We start from the raw sequence: 22,001 nt of genomic DNA, 5'->3' as shown, positions 1-22,001 counted from the left end.
CAATGTTAGTCCTGCTAACTTGATAAAAGTAATAGACACTATTGCATCAACCCTTGTTGAATGAGCAGCTACTGAGTATCAGGCACTGTCCTAGTTGCTGTACACACATTATTTCACTATATTCTCTCCACAACCTTAAGAGGTTGTTCATCTGCATGTCAGACAAGGAAAGTAGGGCTCAAAGAGGTTAAGTGACTCACCAAGGTGGCACAGCTGATAAACGGCAGCACTAGCACTGAAACCCAACGCTGTCTGCTTAACGCACACTACATTTATTTTATTTTTTGAAATATATTTTTATTGATTTCAGAGAGGAAGGGAGAGGGAGAGAGAGATAGAAACATCAATGATGAGAGAGAACCACCGGATCAGCTGCTTCCTGCATGCCCCCAACTGGGGATCGAGCCTACAACCCAGGCATGTGACCCTGACCGGAATCGAACCCAGGACCCCTCAGTCCACAGGCCAACGCTCTATCCACTGAGCCAAACCAGCCAGGACAATACATACTACATTTAGAAGGACTGAAAAGGGGTATTTTGTGTGAAGATTGCACTGAGACTCACATCTGGAGGAGCCCCAGAAAAGTAACCCTGTTCTTCCAATGCCTGTTGGATTGTAGACAAAGACTTAAATCCATCCAGGCAGAAGCAAAATCTCTAAAGAGAAGTAGGCCCATTCTGAAGTCTTACACCCCATAAGTTTTTCCAGGTATCTAACCTCAAACCTTTCTGCTAAAATCTGATCCTTTTCCCTCTCGTTTGCAGTGGAGATGGTGAATACCTGACATGGTGCCCCTCCATGAAAGGTCCTAGGTCAGGAGGGGACAGAGGAGCTTCTCCTTCCCCAGTTCTGTTGAGGCCATGACTAACACACTTCAGTCCCTTTGGTCTCTTGGGTCTGCCCCGAAGTATCAAACCAAAGATAAGCAAGAGAAAATGGGCCAGGAAGAAAAGCAGAAAGAAATAGCCTAACCAGACCAAGGAGACCAGCGTGGAGGATGACCTGGGAGTCCCTCAGGATCTCAGTGCCAGGAACAGGTGAAGTTAAGGTGGGCAGTTTTACCCACCAGGCTCAGCAGCCAGCTTTGCGTTTGACATCTACCTAGCTGTGGAGGTCTGGCCAGCATTCCTCATGCCAGAGCCTCTTGTCTATCTTGACATGACATCTCTATAGAAAGGAGGGGGCTGGGTTCTGCCACTCAGTATTTATTCCTTCCATTTCAGTACTACCTCGATGAACTTGCTCAGAGCTAGGCAGTCCAACTGGGGACCTTAGAGATGCCCAGAGAAGAGAATAATCATGTGAGAAGGATGTTGGGATCCCAAGGCTAGGTCTAAAGCTCTTTCTCTCAACATGAGAGCCAGGAGGGCAACTGAAGCCTGAATTTGGATGCAGACTGGGGAAGGGAAGTCTTACCCTCCCTCTCTCCATCCTTCCTTCCTCCATACACTATTCTATCCTTCTGGGGCCAAGCATACCCACTGTTCACTTTGGTTTCCCTCACCACTTATCCTATGGATAGGAGAGGGTTAAAGGCATGGTATGGGCAAGCTATAAATTTCCCATCGGTGTGGGGAGAATAGGACGGTTGGCAGGGAGGGGGCTGGGCTTGGGGGGAGGGGAAGCTGGGAAAAAGCCAGGAGGTTGTCTCTAGGTAACAATAAACACTGCAAGCAAGGAGCAGCTGTTACACTTACTCTCTCTGCATCACAATGCTGAAATAACACTAATAAACCAGTGTGCCCAATGCACAGGCATACACGCATTTAGGGCTGGGCTCCACAGTTCCCCTAGGGCTGCCCTCTGCTTTGGGTCAAGGCCCTTGGTATCAGTGGACATACCAGTCTTGGCCTGGCTATCCTTGTGGGGAGGATGAGTGTTTATGGGTCAGTTTCAGAGTGGCAGCCTCAGAGTCAGGGGAGTAGCAGAGACTGGGGACTCTGGGTTCAGATCCTGGTGGAAAGAGTTCAAATAGGATAACTCTTGAGTGGGTGTTGGGAGGAGAGAAGGAGAGCGAGAGGGAGAAAAGTATAGGGAACAGTCAACTACTTACCACGTCCTTAGATTGGAGGGGATGAAATGGCCAGGAGTGGAGTTGAATGAAGGGAGGTGGATGATAAGGAGGGCTAAGGAGAGGTTTGAGAAAGAGGAGAAGCGTATGGTATTGAGGAGTGATTCTTATATTTCTCTCACTCACTCTCTCACTCCTTCTTACTAGTACATCTCACCGCACCTGGTGCAGCCGCTCACAGTACCACTATTATACCAGAGCCAGGTGAGCTTTATTTTGGGTGTCCCAGTAGGGACCTGAGCTCCTGATGCTGTCAGGGAGAGCTGGGGAGTGGACCTAGTCCCCTGTTCCTACATAACGGGCAGTTGGTCTCTTCCTTTCTCCAATCAAATCCATCTCTGGAGCTTCAGGAGCATCCCAGCAGAGAGCCCCTCTCCCCAGTTAGCGAGCAGGGTCACCAGCAAAGAAAGCAATAGAAATAGGCAGATGAGTACTTGGACTCTATCAGAGAAGTCTCCTCCTCTTAGCCCATCCTTCTCTGAGTTTAGAGGGAGGATAATAATTATTATGCATTTGGATCCTTGCTTACCTTTGCTGAAACAAGGAGGCCTCTGGCACTGTGCTCAAAGGCATGGCTGGTTCTCTTGGTCCATCTTCTGGCCCCTTCCTGCTGTTGTGATCTCAAACACAGCACCCTATCATTCCCCTGATTCAGAAAGGATGGCGAAGATGCACACTGCCAAGCTGGCCTGTAAGAGAGAGAGAGAATCAGCACCTTTGAGGATCATGGTGCCTATTTCCAGGGAAGAGAGTACAGAGACAAGTGGTCTTACAGTAATGATTTAAAAAAACATAAATTCTTTTTTTTTTTAATATATTTTATTGATTTTTTACAGAGAGGAAGGGAGAGGGATAGTTAGAAACATCGATGAGAGAGAAACATCAATCAGCCACCTCCTGCACACTCCCCACTGGGGATGTGCCCGCAACCAAGGTACATGCCCTTGACCGGAATCGAACCTGGGACCCTTGAGTCCGCAGGCCGACGCTCTATCCACTGAGCCAAACCAGCCAGGGCAAAAAACATAAATTCTTAAGTGATGTGGTGTCAGCTGGGTACCAAGAGCTCTGAGCAGGCAAGTGAGGGCTGGAAGAAGGAGCTTTGTCTGCCTGGGAGGCCCCTTTTCTGGATGATGCCCAGGAGCCCTGAGCTGTCCAGCACATGCGGATGCCCAGTACCTTCTGTGCAGCCAATGGTTACAAAAGAGCAAGAATAATTGGCCCCTCCTATCCTTGCCTCACTGAAGCCTCTCACTGGGATGCTCAGCTTCTCCTGTTCTCTTTCCTATTTCCCTCTCTTCCTTCAGAGCTAGGGCCTCTCCGAGCCCCCACAATCCAGATAAGAGACCTTTATTTATCCACAGAGCTCACCGTAGGGGAGAAACGGGCAAAAGAGAGCTCTAACAGGCCTGGGTCCTCCTCCTTCCCCCTGTTGTTTTCATGAGCCTCCCCGCCCCCCGATGAGTCACCAAAACCTTGAGCTCAGCTGAGCTGCCAGCAGCCTTCTCCCTCCCCCTACTCCAGCCAAGCAGATATGCCCCCAAAGGGTCCCAGAGCCCATCATCTTCCTGCTTGCAGGGCCAGAGCCTCCTCCTTTATCACTAGGAACCTGCAACACATGTACATTGAGGTGAGTGAGCAAAGGAGTGCAAGAGACCTCTGAAGCAGAGAGCCTGCTGCCTGGACGGAGAGCAGGACTGCCAGCCAGGAGGTCTGGCCCACTTGGCCATACAATCTTGAGGGCATGTGAGAGGGGGCGCAGGAAAGAATGGGGTAAGGAGGTTGTTTCAGAAGCAGGAAGCTCCTCTTGGATCCCTCTCTAGTCAGTCTCTTCTGGTGCTGATGGACATCATAGCACTGTCACCTGTGAGATGCCTTCCTTCCTCTCCTCCATGGCTTTGGGAGCTAAAGAGGGGAATCTGGTGATGGACACCATGGGACTGTCACCTCTGAGAAGCCATCCGCTCCCTCCTTCACTGCATGCTCTTCCCCACTGCTCTGTGTTTCAGAGGAGAAACAGAGGCTCTGTAAACAGGAGCCACCCTAATAAATCCCCTGAAAAATATTCAATATGAACAGCCTGCCATACATTAGGCAGTCAGCTTCACAGGATGGACTAGAGGCCTCTTAGTTCCCAAATTTTCCCTATCTTCTCCCTATTTTCAGGCTTCTTCCTGATCTCCCCAAGAAAATCTTCCTTTTCAACTCCCTGGCACAGTTCTCCTACTCTACCCCTACCCCGTGCAGGCCCTCAGAAGCAGTGGAGGAGCTGTAAGGATTCTTTCCAGACTGTTTAGGGGGATTTGAGGGGGCCCTTCTTAACTTGTTGGCAGGAGAGAAGGCAGAGAATCAAACAGCCAAGAAGGTGATCCTGAGGGTCTAAGGACAGGGCAGGGTGAGGCTGGGGACACTTAGAAAGGAATATCTTGCTCTTGCCCAGGGCCTTTGAGGATATAAAATGGGGACTAAGATAGAGGAAAAGATAATTCTGGGAGTGGGGAAGGTGTTGGGGGTTGTGACCAAGTTTCTACCCACACTGCTTTCCAAGCTCTCTGCCCATTCTTGCCCTAATCCCAACTTAGTCTCATGAAGCACAGAACAAAGAATGTTAAATGTTTTGAGGAGGGAAGAAGACACCGAGAAAAGCCACCTTTGGTAACCTGCAGGGAGTCCTTTTCACCGTCCTGCTCTCGCTTCCCAACCCCAGTGTCTGGAGAGGGAAGGAAGCAGGAGGTGGGGATGGGACACTAGGAAAGGTGCCCTTGTCTCCAGTGTGGGTCACACCACACAGCGCCGGACGGGCTTGGCTGAGAGCTCCGGGGCCGTGGCACCACATGAACACGGGGCAGGGGCATTTCTGACTCAGCCCTCAGAGCCGGTAGTTTCTTTTCCATCTCTGTTCTCAGCTCAGACAGGGACAACAGGCGTAAGACCACTCCTCAGTACTGTTTTTTGGGTGGCGGGGAGGGGCTTAATTCTCTCTAGCAGCTTATATTGAAGCAGGGAAACTTGTGATAAAAATCTCAAAAAAAGCTCAATATTTAGTCATCATTGAGGGATTTATTTCTAGGTCAAGAAACTGAGGTAGTTGGTGCATTTCCTTCTCTGTGGACCTTATAAAATATGGTAAAATCTCATGGGAGTGGGGGTGGAGTGGGATCTGTCTGCCTGGAAGCAAGGGGATACATAAAATAATCTTTGGAATAGGCTGTTTAAGGGAAATGTCCCCGAGTAGTGCACCTGCCTTATTCCCCTGAGTTGCTTCTAAGACTCAGGGGCCAGAGACAAGAGACTCCAAGCAGTAGAGAGTAATATCCTGCCGACACTCTTCCCTTGACTTTCCACCCCACACCCTACCTATGTACCTTTCCGTGTGCTCCCAGGAACTCTCCAAATCCAGGAACACAAAACAACACCAGGACAGGATTCAACTATTTCCCATCTCTGGCCCTCTGTTTCCACAACTATAAAATGAAGAGTTCAGCAAGATGAGCTCCAAGTTCTCTTCCTTGCAACAGTAAGGTTCTATGATTCATACCCCAAAGGCACAGTCCTCATTTGCATGCTGTTTTGCATGTAATTTCCATGGCACTTATTTCATGTCTAAACGTACAGAAATATCTCTGAACCCTGCCCTTATCCTTTCTCTCACCACAGTCTCTGGTTCTATGGTCCCTAGCTCTTGTCCTCTCTCTTCAAAGCTCTGTCCCCACCTTCCTTTCACTTCACGTTATAGCACTCACTGGGACAAGCCCAACTGGACAAAATCCTGGGAGCAAGAAAACAGCCTTACCTAATATTCTGGCTGCAATTTTGGGCCCCAGGCCTGAGTCAACCGGTACAGTTCCATCCTTTTTGAAGCTCCTGGCAGTTGGGGGTAAATCCTGGCACTTCTCCTCAGTGCCTCCCCTCTTCCTCCACCTCACTATTCTCCATGCCAGAACGCAAAGTGGCCAGTGATTGATGGGCCTGGGTACCCGGTAACCGCACCCAGTGGCCCAATCCTCCTCCCTTACCCGATCCCTCCCCTGTCCCTATTCAGAGATCAGATTGTCTCATGTTGGTCCCTGAGGTCCCATTAATTAAAAATACATCCAATTAAATGGCAGGTGAAAACGTGCTATTGGAGCTCTCCACCCCCCTTGCCCCAGCTCGGTCCCCCCGCCCCCCTTAAGGCTCAGCTGTGCTTTGAGCTGAGAAAAAAAAGGGAAAGAGAGAGAGGAAGAACGAGGGAGAGAGAAGAGGAAGACATAGGGGTGGGGGTATGGCAGTGGGTGGGGGGGTTACTATTTGAACCTCTGCCAGGGTAGCATGTGCCAGCCTGGGAGGGTGGCACTGTGCCCTGGTGTCTAATTTCTGGAGGTGTGAGTAGGTTCAGTCAGCTGGGTACCCACTTCCATTTCCCTTAAAGGGGCAGAGGAAGTCAAAGGGCATGGCTAGCTGTGCTGCCCTCCTTCTGGGCTTCGTGGGTGAAGGGCAGAAGTGTAAATGGTAGAGGGCCCTTAGGTGGTGGTGGTGGTGGTGGGGTGATGTTCAGGGGTTGGGAGAGTCTGAGGCCTCCATTCTTGGCATATCACTGCTCTTCCTGACATTGCAAAGAAAATAAAGAAGAGGCGGCTGGGACCCAGGTGGCAGGGCATGGCAATGTTCCCAAGCCAGGCTGTGCCTACCCCTGCCCACAGGAAAACTGAGAAAAGAATGGAGGGAGGGAGGGAGGGAGGGAGGGAGGGAGGGAGGGAGGAGCCATAATTTGGGTGGGAGCAAATGGGTCAGATAGGATAAAATATACAAGGGTGAACAACTGTGTTGGCACTACATCCCCCAGCACCTTTTAGGTAAGAGGGTCTGAAAAGACTTGTTTGTTTGCCCTTTCTCTAGGCAAAAGGAAAGAGCAGTATTGTGAAGGCACCTTGACCTGGCTACCTTGCAGGCTGTGATTAGGGTATCTCCCTTGACGAGCACTGGTAACTCTCATTCTCTTCCACACTTACTATGTCCCCAGCATTTTGTCAGCATGTACCCCTTCCCCACTCCTGGTAAAGTCCTCTGGCCCCAGGCAATGCCAAGCTACCGGGCACCAAGAGCTGTTGGGAGAGGAGCTAGGAAAGAAGGGATGACTAAGGGTGGCACAGGAATGGGGGTGGTTTGCCGACTCAGGGCCCCCGCCTGGCCTCCTTGGCAGCCTCAGTACCTCCTCACTTCACTTTAACGCTAATTGGAGATTTTAATCTGCGCTGCTGCTCTGCTCGGGGTGCTGGGGGGAGCGCCAGCTGTGCAGTAATTCCAGCAGCACCGACTGTTTAATCAAGCTGTCCTCCTGGGGAGGGGCCCTCGGGCAGGGGGTAGGAGGGAGGAGCAGAACCTCTGTCATCTCCCTTAGCCTGTTCAGCCTGGAAGGGCTCATGGAGACTGAGGAGCAATTGTGTGGTGTCTCATCCCCATAAGGGCTCCATGGCCACTTGAATTCCCTAGCAGAGCCATTACATGGTGTGAGGTCAGTATGAGGCTCATGGGCCAAAGCAGCCTCCCTTCCCCCTCCTGCTTTTTGATACCTTTTTTGGCCCAGAGTCCTGGGGTGTCCTGGGGTATCCTCCACCCACTCAGGCTGCAAATAACTATCAGACCACCTTGAGCTCTGCAGGTTTGTGCTGGGGGCACAGAAGGCTGAACTTTCCCACTCTCTGTCTTCTAGGTCCTCTCTCCAACACTCTCTCACTAACAAAGCTACTTCTCTTAAAACAACTGTAAGATTTTTTTTTCTCTGAAAAGCACAGGTAGCCCCATGCTGTGGGCTAAAAAGTGACTGTCTTAGAAGCAGGGAGACAGTGGAGTGGACAGCTGGAGGATGCTACACCCTGAGGGAGAGAAGCACCTATGCAAGTTGTTCAGTGCCTATAGCTAGGGGAGGCTTCCCAAGTTCAGCTGGGAACACGGTGAGAATCAGGTCACTAGGGCAAAGTGTTCAAGGTCTCAGGCCATGTTTAAGGAAGAACAAGTGGTACTTAGAATTTTTTTGGCTTCTTAGGTTCTATTCTCAGGCCCTCTTGGGGTCTTTCTGACCTCTATCTTGGGGAAAGGGTACCCCAGTTGCCCAAATCCTATCTGCTAAGGGGCAGGAGATTTAATTGGTCAGCAGCACCCTCGTGTGGCAGAAACCAAGACTGCAGCTGCCCAAGTGGCCCAAACAGCTTTGGGGCATCAGCTAGGAAGACAGGTGGACAGTGTTATGTTAGTGCTCTCTGTGCCATCAAGGTATCCCATGCATATTTACTGCTTGACCACTTCCAGGAGCATTTCCTGCTTTCTAACACCTGCCCTATTCCTCCATCCACCCATCCTAATTCCAACTCAAGGGGAGGGAGCACCTTACCCAGAGCTGGCACTTGTTTAAGCCTGCTGCCTGTGTTGTCTGGATTGCAAGTGTGAAAGAGGCACTGCTGAGAGAGGAGGCCTAAGGTCAAAAGGGTAAGCTGATGTTACCTCCAATGGCAGGAGAGGCTCTAGCACCTGTCAACTCTCTACAGGCGCCAGACAAGAGCTGCCACCTGAGCTCAAGACAGAATATCACCTAGTGGTGGGTTCTGCCCTACAGCAATCCATTCTCCACTCCCTGGGGAGGCGTGGGGATGAATAGGGACAGACTCTTCAGAGTCTGAGATCCTTGGCCTCTGGAATGGACAGCAGATAAAACACCTTTCCTCAAAAAGACCCAGATACTCTCTAAGAATGCCAGGCCACTGGGCTGAATACACATCTGGGGCTTCAGACTTCTAACCCCAAGAGAAAAGCTGCCTGTCAGTAGACCTTTCCCTTCCAGTGTCAAATACTATGTTTAATGGTCACTTCTTCCCATACCCACTAAATGGGAAAAATGGTTCTGAACTACAGAAAGGGGATGGAGACTTAACAGGAAGTTCTCACTAAAGATTAGGGCAAGAAGTCACCCAGGCAGAGAACTGAGTCACTAAGGGCTTCCTCTCGTTGAAGATTTTTTTTTTTTAAATATATTTTATTGATTTTTTACAGAGAGGAAGGGAGAGAGATAGAGAGTTAGAAACATTGATGAGAGAGAAACATCGATCAGCTGCCTCCTGCACACTCTCTACTGGAGATGTGCCCACAATCAAGGTACATGCCCTTGACTGGAATCGAACCCGGGACCTTTCGGTCCGCAGGCCGACGCTCTATCCACTGAGCCAAACCGGTTACGGCAAGATATTTAACAATAGAGAGAAATACTCCCACAGAGAAACATGATCCTGTTTGGGGTTGGTGGGCAGGGAGAGGAGCACACCTACCTGGCAGCAGGAAGGTGGAGGTGAGTACTGGAAGCTGGTGACCTGCCCAGTTCTGGGCCTTGAGGATGGAGAGAAGCAGCCTGTAGGCCTCTCCTTCTAGTGTCTAGCACAGTGTTTGGATAGGTGATCTCCCATCTAACCTGGAAGGAGGTAGAGAAGCTGATAGGATGCAGTAAGAGTGGACAGCACTGCCCTATCCTGACTTAGAATAAAGGGAGAGAAAATAGCTTATCGGGAAAGAGAAGGCAGGGCTATGTGTGTGCATGAGGTGGTGGGTGAGAGGAGCAGGTGTTACAGAGAGGCTGAGAGTAACCGACATCAGCATCCCACCATAGAGGAATATCCATTAGCACAGCTGGCCAAGAGGAAAGAATGGGAATGAAATAACTGCTGATGCTAATAAAGGGGGTTACCTACTCTAGCCAGGAGGGAGAAATTGTTAATCAGAAGGTAGGATACCATAATAGGGTCAAACAAAAAGCTAAGGAAAGACCTCCGGAGATTTTTGGGAATAAGAAAGTGTGTGTGTATGTGTGTGTGTCCCTTACAAAAGCAGGCCTGTGGCCTCTGATTGACCTTAGATCCCAGATCCCTACCTGGCTTGAGTCTGTGAAAGACACTGAATTTGCCAGGGCTCCGGTTATCAGGTGACTGATGGACTTCGCCAAATTCCTCAGGGGCCATCCCTCCTGCTGCTACAGCCACCTGTAAAAGAAAATGACAGGTTATATTAGACATGAGACAAGGGACTAGATACCAAACAGGGTCTCTGGTCTTTTACCCAGGAGCATGGCCTTAGTAGGTAACAGTGATGGTGACAGTCACCATTATCCTAATTCTCTCCAACCTAAACATGAAGCCCAGAAGGATTCATGAACCATAAGTATGCTCCCAGAGTTTTAACGGTTCTAAGAGTCCTACCTCCAGGGAACTAGTGCCCAGTCTGATAAAATAAATACAATGGTTCCTATATTTAAGAGGTAAGTTAAGAATTCAATAGAAATAGAAGCCATGAAACTCAGAATTATAAAACAATGAAGGTTCAAGGTGAAAGCAAAGTTAATGCAAGGTGAAGGGAGGAGGCCATTTAGTTTTAGATCAGATCATCAGCTTGAACTCAAGGCTCTTTTCGTCCAAAACAGCTTCTTCAAGAAGGGCCCAGAGGCAAAAAAAGAAAAAGTCCTGTGAGACATAAAAGATGTTTGCATGACAGCAGACATGATGGAATTTGAGCACGTAGGTCCATCATACATTCCCTAGGTCAGCGATTTTTATGTCTTTTCATCTCCTGGCACACATAAACTAATTACTAAAATTCTGCGCATACCAAAAAATATATATTTTGCCAATCTGACCCCCCCCCCCAAAAATATATAATTTTGATTCATTCACACCAAATGGCTATTGTTGAGTTGGCTGTTGCCATTTTTTTTTTTTAATTTTACAATCTAAGAGCAAAGAGGTCAGTGTCCCTGATTAAACAGTCAGGCATTGCATGTTTGAAACATTCTTGCAGCACACCAGTTGAAAATCACTGCCCTAGGTAAAGGTCAATTTGCATGGGGACCAACTCCATATTCCTCCTATGCTGTCAGTTAGGGTGAGATGGAGAAAACATAAAGGCTTTGTACTAGGATCTATTTCTTCAGCAGACAATGTTCATCTTGCAGACCCGCTGCCCCTCTGACCTGAACCTGTAACTCTATCTCTAAGCAGCTGAGTGGTGCCTTTCTCCCTCCAGGATTCTGCTTCCAGCTTAGGGACTCTTCAGCATTCCCCTCTCTGATCATCAGTGGCTCCCAGGCTCCTATGCATAAGCATCGGAAGATACTTGTAGCTACATCACGGGGAGGTCCAAAAAGGGGAAGGGAGTCTCAGCACCAGAGTAAGATGATTTCAGAACTTGCTGTGTCTCTCTAACCAGCTTGGCTCAGTGGATAGAGCGTCAGCCTACGGACTGAAAGGTCCCAGGTTCGATTCCGGCCAAGGGCATGTACCTTGGTTGCGGGCACATCCCCAGTAGGAGGTGTGCCAAGAGGCAACTGATTGGTGTTTCTAACTCTCTATCCCTCTCCCTTCCTCTCTAAAAAATCAATAAAATATATTAAAAAAAAAAAAAAAAAAGAACCTGCTGTGCCGGTCAGCCCATTGGGTACACTGTTAAGGGCTTAGGTCACTGTGGAGCACCACTTCACCTTCCTTCTGCCCTATCAAAGGAGAAAACCAACAACTCAAAACTTCCCAAAAAGCAGGGGGGGGTGGGGGAAGTAGAGTTCCCCACCCCCAATTGCCCTTTACTCTCAGAGAATATCCCATTTTACTTGGGATATAATCCCTCCTTCTCACTCAGTGGCTCCCCTTCGTTTTCCAGCAGGTGAGATGAGTTTTGCTCCTTCCTTCCTTCTGAGCTCACTTTTTAATACAGCTGCATTGTATAATACAAAGAAGCCTGAACTGAGATGTAGGGTGAATTCCTCACATTGCCTCTGAGGGCCTTCTGACTATCCCACCCCCAGAGATGGTGGCAAAGTGCTCCTTGAACTTTGGAGTAACTCTGACAGCATTAGATCTTCAGCCACGACTGTCACATGCTTTCCAATGAATCAGAACCCTTGACTCTAAATAAAAATTACACTTGTATAATATGGAGGTCATTGAAAAGTTAGTCTTTGAGGTGAACATATATAAAGCCTTTTCTCAGTTTTTCTACCAATTTTTTTCCTATTTACCTTTTCCCCTCAATCTGTCCCTCCCCTCTCAAAATCTCACAGCCCTACCTTCCTTTCCTAAGGAAGCTCATGGCTCTCAGGAATTGGTGATCTTAAAGTTGGGGGCTCTATACTCAGACTAAAATTCTGGTTAACATTCTGGCCTCTTGGATTCCAGTCTTGGCTGGATGCCACTAACTACCTCACTATGAAACTGTGGGCAACGTGCTTCCCTCTCTAGGAACTGTTTCCTGCTCTGTAAACTGAGAGGTGATCTCTAGAGGTCCCTTTCTAGCTCTGGCCATTTATAATTCTATAAGGGAGAAGACACTAGTGTCTTTCCATCAGGAAGTGAGACATTCCTGCCCTTAGCACCTTCTCTCTCCAGTGGTCAGCTCGCGAGCCACATGAGGCTCTTTGGCCCCTTGACTGTGACTCTTCCACAAAATACCGGCTCTTCCACAAAATACCGACTCTTCCACAAAATACCGACTCCTGCGCATGGGCCACGAAGTTTCAATCGCACTGTACGTGCGCGCCCGCACGTGGTATTTTGTGGAAGAGCCACAGTCAAGGGGCCAAAGAGCCGTGTGTGGCTCGCGAGCCGCGGTTTGCCGACTACGGCTCTGGGCCAATGCAGTAAGAAGCTCTCCTGCAGATTCCTGTCTTCCTCATGCTGGCTTAACTAAGGGACAAACAAGTGAGTCGGGAGGCCTTCCTTTAAGCCAAACTCCTTCTATTACGAAGAAAATATATTAAGATGGTGATCTAACTCTAATCACGAATCTTGATAAAGCAGATAGGAGGCAAGGCAGGTAATGGGCAGGAAAGAGTATAATAAGCATGCCCTCTCACAACACACACCCTGAACTATTTAAGAGTCTGAGCACACATTTGGCTTTGCCCTAGAGAGCCCCTATAAGTAGTGGCTGCTTATCCAATACAACCGCGTGTGGACACGTGTAAACACATTCAGAGCATCGACATAAATGTCCAATCAACGCACACACACTCCTGTCTTCTCCTACTCTAGGCCACATATGCCTTGTAAGAAGCTATGGTGGGAGGAAACACAACCCACTCTTCCCCCTCCCCAAAGTCAGAAAGGAAGAGAGTGAGACAGGAGCTACTTGGCTTCCTATAAATTGTTTTGTCCTTCCTCACAGCTGCAATCAGAAGCTAAGGGCTCCCGCAGGCCTTGTTCTGATCTGCTGCAGGCGATGGAGGGTTTTTGAAACGAAGAGGACTTGGCTGCAGCCCCATTTCAGCTGCCATTGGGGCTGGCTAATGGGCTCATTCGGGAAGACCCCCGCCTGCCGCACTAAAGAGTCCCCCGCCGCCCCCCTCCCCAGTCCCAACCCAATTAATAAATGGGGGCTCCCACTTTATGGCTCTGGGAGCAGGAACCAGAGATACAAATGACCCCCAGGGAGGGACAGAAAAAGGCCTTCCAAGAATCAAGCCAGAGAACTGTGCATCCACAGGCACATGCTGCCATAGGCTATCATATCCCATTTCCAAAGCATGAAAGGGAAAGAAACTGGAAAAAACTGTTATTTTCTTTCCCAGAAGCGGAGTGGGATAGCACTCTTCAAGTCTAGGACACATCCCAGCAACTCTCTTCTACCTGATTTCCAATCTGAAAAGGGCAGAGTGAGGGGGAACCTCTGGGCACACATCACATGCACACCTATTTTCCAGGGGTGGGGGTGCCTCTCCCAGACTCTGCAATACTGAACATCGACACATCCCATCAAGAGGTTAGTAAACATGTCCTGCTTCTTAATAACAAAGCAGCTACCACTTGCCAAGCTCTCATCACCATCAAGAGCATAAATATGTCCTGGGGTCACCTTCAGGCTTTTATCCCCACCCTCACATCCAAATTATCAAGCCTTGCTCATTGCTATGGACTCTCTTCCTTTTTTCTCATTCCAGTCTTACTCTAGTGCAGGCCCTCAGGGCTTCACATCTGAACCAGAAAAATGATATCCTAGGCAAGCTTTCCTGCTTCCTTCACCCAGTGCAGCTGCAAAAGTCTTCAACATCATATCCATCTTACCATGCTCTGCTGTTACTGCTTACCACATCAAATTTAAATTCTTCATTCGGCCAACAAGATTGTTCCTCTGACTTCATTCCCTAATATTCCTTCCTGTGCCACTCTGACTAGTCCATTCACAGCCCTCTGTACAAAACACACATAAACCTTCTTCCATAAATTTCCCCTCTCTAATCACCTTCTTCTCTTCTGTTCCATGTTCCCTAGCTTCATTACCTTCAAAGAATCTTCTCTGGTTAACTCAAAAATTTTCTGATTATTCCTTTACTTTGGCTCCCCTGTTACTAACTTATTTTATAACCTGACTTAATAAATACCAATTCCCTACTTCCCAGGTATGAGACTTATTCTAGACCCGAAAGTTCCTAAAGATGGGGCCCTCCCCTAATTTCCCCCCAGAAGTTGCACCGTACTCCAGACATGACTCAGCTAATGAATTATTGCTCCCCACTGAAACAGCCCCCCTGGTGTAACTCTTGGGGTATATATCAAACAACTACAAGGAATACAATCTTATTCTCAACGTCAATTTTCAGGCTGTCATCTTCCCCTACCAATACCGAACTTGGCACTGAGTCTTTCCAGAATTACAAATTGTTTCATGACTTCAAAGTGTATTGCAAAACAAAAAAGCATAGCCACCAGAAGATTTTGGCTATCTCCTTGATTCATAGTACTTAAACACTACTTTCTTTGAAGTCCCCTTACTTAGGATGAGAAGCACCATTTTGTTTCCTATTCCTAAGATTAATCCTATATTCTCAGGTCATGACCTAATTTTTTAGAATGCAAATCAATCCAAGAGCCAATAGTAATCTTCTAGCCCTGCCTCCAGTCTACTTCTGACCATTACATTTTTTGGATGGCCTCTAGGAATAGAGAAGTTATTCAAGAGTCTCTTTCAACTATTCAGTGAATAATTCCTTAAATTAACCTCACTCTTAAACCTGATTCTTCACTTCCTCTAGTTTAGCCTTGTGGGAAGAAGTGATCTGCCATTCCTGTGTATCTCCTACCTATGTTCAGGTTAATAAGATTAATTTGCCATTTAATCTTTCCATTCCTTAGCTTCAGCTGCTTAAGAATCAAGGTAATAAAAGCAAAGCTCTTAGCATAGTACCTGGCACATAGTAGTTTCCTGACAATGTTAGTTCCTGTTAGCCTTCCAACACCTTAGGGTTCTTCTTTCTGGGCCTGTTTTTCCCCCCTCTGGCTAAAGATGGCAGTGAACTAAACAAACTAATGTCCTTTAGCTCTAACATTCTGGTTAGTTTGCTGAGCTATGTACTGCCTTCACTTGGATCTAAAATGAAGGGGAGAGGAATAATACTAGTGTCCAGGTTGACCTAAAAATACAAACAAACAAAAAACACTTGCAGTTTTAAAACTCCAAAAATACAAACAACTTTTTAATGTGATGCATCCATATCATTCCTTCCTTATTCCTGATTTTCTCTCTTGAACTATGTAGATAGCAGTGCTAAGCAAAATGTCCCTATATAAGTTATTTGCTTAATATAATCTAGCTTCCCTAGTGAAAATGTCTTCATAACATCTCCCAGACCAAGAGTTCTAGGCCCAACCTCTACCCATAAAGGTAAAACTACTGTTGCTCACGGTGATGCTTTAATGAGGCCTCCCTGAAACTGTGCACCTTTAAGGCATTATCCCCAAACTTTCACTAGCCCAACCATAATTTTTCCTCCCACCTATAGCCCTATTTTTCTTTATAAGCAATTATACTCTCTTTCTACAGCTCAGCCAGGAGATTGGTCTAGTTCTCTCCTTCTCTCCATCTCCTCATACTGTTTCTCCTTATATGAAACCTTTGGTCCCTAAACAGAAATTGCAAACACTGGTACAAGGCCAAACTCAGAAGTTTCTGAATTTATAAAAGGGATCAGATTCCTAAGCTCTCTGAATTCAGGCTCTTTTCCCCAGGGCCAAAAGCATTCAAAATTGCATTAAACTTGAGGTGGTTGTCTGCCTACAAGCTGATCCTCACCAAGGGTACCCTCATTAGGCAGTGTTGTAGTTCTGAAACACAGGAGGGAGAAGGATCCTATTGAGACAGCCCATCTGATAGGCTCCTTAAAGCAGAGGTCGCCAATCGGTGGTCTGTGGACCACTGGTGGTCTATGAGGTCCAAAAGGTTGGGGACCGCTGCCTTAAAGGAGAAAGGCACCCTCCTCCAACACCCAGGCTTCCTTCTTCACTTAGCTATGACTGTTAAGTGGTAGCCTTTTTAAGGTCTCTCTATGCTTCCTCCTCAGGGATCGTTTGGTTTGGATAAAACGGCCTTTATTCCTTTAGGACTATCAACATTATCTCCAGTTTACAGCCATGACAGTACAAAACATCCAAAAATCCATCTATTCTAGGTCCTAGGGAACCTATGTCTAAGTTAATGTACTTCATGGCTATACCCTCTTATTCCAGAGAAGTATGCTATAGCTGAAGACTGTATCTTCAGAAAACTTCGCTAACTAATCATCTCCAGAGAGTATTCAAGACTAACTTTTCATCAGCCTCTTTCTCTTAACCTTGTACTACTAATTTTTTAAATAGAGATATAATGAGACAATCCAGTGGCCAAAGCATTTTGCCACCATAATGATTATCATCAGGGCATCCAGGCAGCCCTCATCTGCTTTCTCATGGATAGCAGGGCCCTCTTCTCACCAAGCCTTACTTCCCACAGACACCATCTGCAACTTGAGCGTAGAAATGTCATCAGTAAAAGCAAGTCTCCGGCTATGAGGGGAGAGGATAAGTGAAGGTTGAGATTCCCTCTTTCCTAGTAAAAAATAAAAAACCTCTTGTACCCCACACAACATAAGTTAAAAGCTCCTTTCACAGCTAACAATAAAAAAGCATGGTTATTTTGCGTTCTCCCTCATTTTTCACCCCAAAAGTTAAGGATCTGAAAGAGACATTTGTCTTCTGAATTGCCTCTCCTTATCCTTCAAAACTGTGAAGTGGCCATCACTCTAAATACTCTGACAAGTTAAGCAATCAATACCTCTGGTAAGGCCTGACACATGTGAGTTGGGTAGTGAGTAGGGAAAAGAGAGAAAAATAGTACATCAGAAGAAGTAGGTGGACTGGAGATGGAGAGACAGCTGCAGATGGTGAGTAGTAGCAGAGCATCACTAGTAATTCCTTCAGGCGTCATACTTCCCCCAATGTCTCAACCCTGGCTTGGAGTAAACTAACGTGAAAGTATTCCTAAGGCTGTGAGAAATGCTACACCTGGACAGTAAAATTAATCCAAATGTTCCAGGAATGTTCACCTTGCCCCTCAGGACAACCAGGGACGTAGCAGTTCCATCTCTGCCTTGGAATGGTTAAGTATTTTCTTGAGGAACTCTCTACTTCCACTCCACACACTTTAGGTGACTAAGTTGTGAATAGAGAAGTAACTCAATATCCCCAAACAGTCAACCTATGGGGCAATCTTAAATAACGATGGAAATCCCAGTTCAGCACCAAAAATATTAACTTTCTTAAGGCATTAACCTTACCATACAATTAAGGATGCCTGTCTGGGAAAAAATAGTGCCGAACAAATTTAGGTACTGAACTGTATGGTTTCTAGTTAGAAACAGCCTTGGATGTGATAGGAATTTAAAAAGTCCAGTTACTAGTAGGTCCTCAGCCTTTAGGCCCAAAATTGAAAAAGTAGCCATTGCTATGAGTGGAAACAATATACTCTACTAGAGTATATTCTAAGTTGAAGTTCACACTCCTAGTCATGAATTTGAAACATATAAAGACTGAAAAAAGAGTTCTTTTTCTTTGGAGCGTAACCAGGAACACAGGATTCCAGGAATTGGAACCACCTTGAGCTCTCCATTCTCCTTCTGGATAAACATGGGACAACCCACAGGTAAGGGAACAATCTTAGACTTTGGGGATTCAAAAGCAAGCTGACAACCCTCATTACCACCAGCTTTTGAAAATTCAATTTCTTCCTAATTTCTGGTGTACCCTGTAATTTTGTATAATTGCTAACCCCATTCATAATTTCCTGATACCTATATCTCCCCTCTTCCTGTCTCTTGATGGGTTTTATCTGCTCTCTGCCTACTTGTACACAACTAGCAGGAATGCAACACATACTACAAGAAAAAAATTAGTTCTGTGTCCTAAACCATGAAAGAGAAGGGAGAGCAATTATCTCCTCAGTTGGAGATAGTAAAGACTTTGGAGACGACAGGAATTTTAGCCTTACAAATAACTTTCTGAATTGGCAATGTATCCAGAAATCTCAACAGTGCTAGAAGACTAAGCTGACCTTACTCATGGTAACACAGGACTGGTCAGGGGTGGTGGTGGTGATCCTGGTTTAAGAGACTATTCTTCAATCGAAACACCCTCTTACCAACTTCCCTGGATGACAGTTGAGCTCAAACCCACTTACCTCTCCCTTCAGGAGGAGTCAGGGTACATGAAGCTCAACTTTTTTGATGGCCTAGTACTACCATTACTTGTGTAACTGTTTTCTACTTTTTAAAAAATGACATCTTACAGTTTTCCCCAACTTTTAAAATTTTCTTGTTCCTAGTCTTGTGTTTTGAAACACCTCTTTAAACCGTGAGGACTTTTATTTTGGGAGTTTATGAATCTGCAGTGATTCTGCGACAAAGAACCCCTAAGATAAAGTGGAGGGGGAAAAATGCCTTCCATACCTAATTGGGTTTGCTCAGAGGTAACAGATTAAGAAGTAAATGCAATGGAGCAAGTGATATAGTAACAGGAAATATTTAATTTTCCAATCTCCACTTTCCATTTTTATAAACTCAAAGAAAAAAATTAATATATTACAAAATATCTGTACACAGACAAGGTACACCCGATGGGGGGCAAAATCAAGAGAGAAAGGAATACAGTGTCAGGAACCTAAATCAGGGAGAATGAGGTGGCAACTGACACTTTTCTGATATAGCACTCTCTCTCAAAACCTGCTAGTAACCATTTTAGTACTGTAACTATATATGCATATTATATATATATATGTATATATATATATACACACACACACGTATATACATATATACACACACACACACACACACACACACACACACAAGTGGTTGGATGATGTCTATGGCATAAGCTAACAGAAGTTCTACTTACAAATTTGTGCTAACTGCCCTGCTTTTAAACATATAGATCTGATGTCATTTTCAAATCCTTATCATTCCTATAGAAAGTTGAAAAAACTAAGGAAACTGGATCAAGAAAATTTGTTTTCAAAACCAAAAAAATAACTATGGTCAAACCAGTTTTGTCTCATTCATGAACAGAATCAGATTTCTCATCTGTTCAAAATAATGTATTTAATGGACTTAATACCTCCCATGGTACAATACTTAAACCGCTTTTGAATGTAATTTAAATTTATAGTTTTCTAATAGTCAAGTTGAAATTCTGCCAAACCTTTACTTCCATTATGTTTATAGATAACACAGCTGAAAAATTAACAAATACCTTTTCTTCCTCCACAGATTCCAGGATATTTAAGTGAGTTCCTTTTTTCCTCTGCTTTTAGAAATAGTCAAAATTACCAAACTTCCCCCGCCCCCCCCCCCCCCATTTTAAAGGTTAGACTCCCAAAATGGGGGTCTGGGGTTGAGATGGGACCATACATACACATACACACACACATACACTCACCCCCTTCCCTAGTAGCAGGGAATGATGGAGACATAAGCATATCATTTAGAATATTTGGCATAATTAAAAATAAGGTGTGATAAGGGGAAGAAGTATTATTGATGACTGCTGATAATCAAAATATAATTAAAATGTATAGAAAATTTTATTCATATTTGATGGGAAACCAATTTTTTCCCCCATTGAATATGTACTTCTGAGTTCTTTAATCAAAACTGGGAAAGTGGGGCTCAATGCCTCAAATTCAAATATTCTAAAATACAAAGGTCCATGTCTGAGGACTAAGAAGTCAACAGACAAAAGGTTCAGATTCCATGGCCGGTGTGGCTCAGTTGGTTAGGCATTGTCCTGTGCACTAAAAGGTTGCCCGTTCGATTCCCAGTCAGGGCACATGCCCAGGTTGTGGACTTGATCCCCAGTTGGGGGTTGTGAAAGAGGCAGCCAATTGATGTTTCTCTTTCTCCCTCTCCCTTCCTTTCTAAACAATACAAAATATTGAAGAAAAAAGTTTAGATGAACTTTAATGCAACATACCAATACCATGTCAGTGAACCTAGTAAATCTAATTGGACATATTGGTATAAAAAGCCATCAAAGCCAAAATGGCTAATAGGTTCTTTCTCATCAATGTTTGGCCCTGAGGGCAAGGCCAGACCAAAACCCAAAGAATAAAGAAATACACACACCAGGAATCTACCTATTTCGGTGACAGGGAAAAATAATCTTCATGTATCTGAAGAGGGTTCTTCTTTCATTTCTCTAAAGTTTTTTATTAGTGCATCTTTCTCTTACAAGTAGTCTTTAATTTTTTAATGTAAGAACTTGGCATTGAAACATGAAACTTCACTTGAGTTCTGAAAACTATTCAAGATGCTGAAGCACATTTGCCTTTTCTTTGTAAAAAAAGGAGCTAACCTACTTTTCACAAATGTCTAAGTCTGTGCAGATAATTTATATAAATGTGTATGTTCCTAGAACACATTATATGCTGGTACTCACATAGAAACAAAAGCCAGAATGAGAAGCCTCCCGTTATCCCACCCTGAAAGCCTTTCCCTTTTCCATTTCCTCTTTATAATAAGGAAAAATACTTGCCATGAGATCATAATTTAACCCCTTTTACCAAAACCCAATCTCTCCAGAGGAAAATCCCTAAAAGAATTGGCAGGATATACATGCAGAGATGTGTATATGTCAATACTGTTCGTTCTTATGTTCTGCTCTTTCAAAAGTATTTTCTTAAAAGGTCTCAGGTATTGAAATATCTTCAGAAAAATATCTACCCTAAACTAATTACATTTCCATGTATTTTCAGGATGTTTATTTTCTCTTTGACAATATTAAAATGCTCTGTTTCAAAGGTTTGGGTTTATTTTTTTACATAAAAATATATGTGTAAACAGTATGCTAACTGCTCTTTCTAGTCCTCTAGGTCTGAAGGCATTATCTCTAGTCCCAACTCAATGGCCTAGGCTGTCTGCACTTATAAATCAACTTCACCATCAGAACATGGTTTTAAAAAAAACGAAAAACATTTTAGAATTGAAGAGTTACAGAGAACAAAAAAGGAGTTTGAATTTCCTTTCCTTTATTTCAAAAAAGGTAAAGAATTATCCCAGGTTCTTGGGCATCTCAACGATTAATTTTTTTCCAAACAAATGCCTCAAAAAGAGACAAAGAAAACCTCTATGAAGATGGGGTAAAAAAGGAAAAAGATGGGATAAAGTCTACCTACTTGCCCAAGAATGCCACTTTCTACAACCTGCTTCATATACAGGAAAAGGGGTCATGTCTTTTGCCAAAACAGAGCAAACTTTAAGGATGAGTAATTTATTTGGAAAAAAGGAATGTTAAAGATGCTCAATGGGGGAAAAAGAAGAGTTTACTTGAAAGCAAAATGTGAGGTGGTGGAGAGGAAGGAAACATTTATTTAAATCAGTCAGTCACTCTTTGCCCCTTACAGCAAAAGCCTAAGAGCAGCTCAAATTTTGTGAACACTATTCTTTCTTTAAAAAACAAAACAAAAAATCCAAAAAACTAAATTCAAAAGAACAAAACATAAAAAAATAATCCTCAAACTTTAAAAACCTAAAGAGCCTCTTCCTGGGCCATTTCAAAAAACTGAAACTGTTCTCTTTTTCTTCTGCTCAAGATGTGCGGGCAATGAACTAATAAAGCGT

At 45.2% G+C, this 22,001-nt stretch overlaps 1 protein-coding gene across 4 annotated transcripts in view; it reads right to left on the bottom strand.

Annotated features, from left to right (window-relative positions):
- Positions 1-22,001, bottom strand: part of CDK12 (cyclin dependent kinase 12) — a 79,355-nt gene that overhangs the window by 10,509 nt on the left and 46,845 nt on the right. For 2 of the 4 annotated variants that reach the window (XM_081109942.1, XM_081109939.1), the window contains 3 exons: positions 9,969-10,077; positions 9,373-9,512; positions 2,604-2,763 (listed from right to left, as the gene is read on the bottom strand). In XM_081109942.1, the coding sequence (XP_080966068.1) occupies positions 10,046-10,077 (32 nt within the window). In that variant the 3' untranslated portion in view covers positions 2,604-2,763; positions 9,373-9,512; positions 9,969-10,045. The remainder of the gene's footprint in view (positions 1-2,603; positions 2,764-9,372; positions 9,513-9,968; positions 10,078-22,001) is intronic. The other 2 variants (XM_081109941.1, XM_081109940.1) reach the window with 1 other exon arrangement.

The sequence above is a fragment of the Myotis nattereri genome (assembly GCF_964212035.1).
Source record: "Myotis nattereri genome assembly, chromosome: 16".
Lineage (NCBI taxonomy): Eukaryota > Metazoa > Chordata > Mammalia > Chiroptera > Vespertilionidae > Myotis > Myotis nattereri.
The sequence above is the reverse complement of the archived record's forward strand: the minus strand, read 5'-3'. Positions and strand labels throughout refer to the sequence as shown.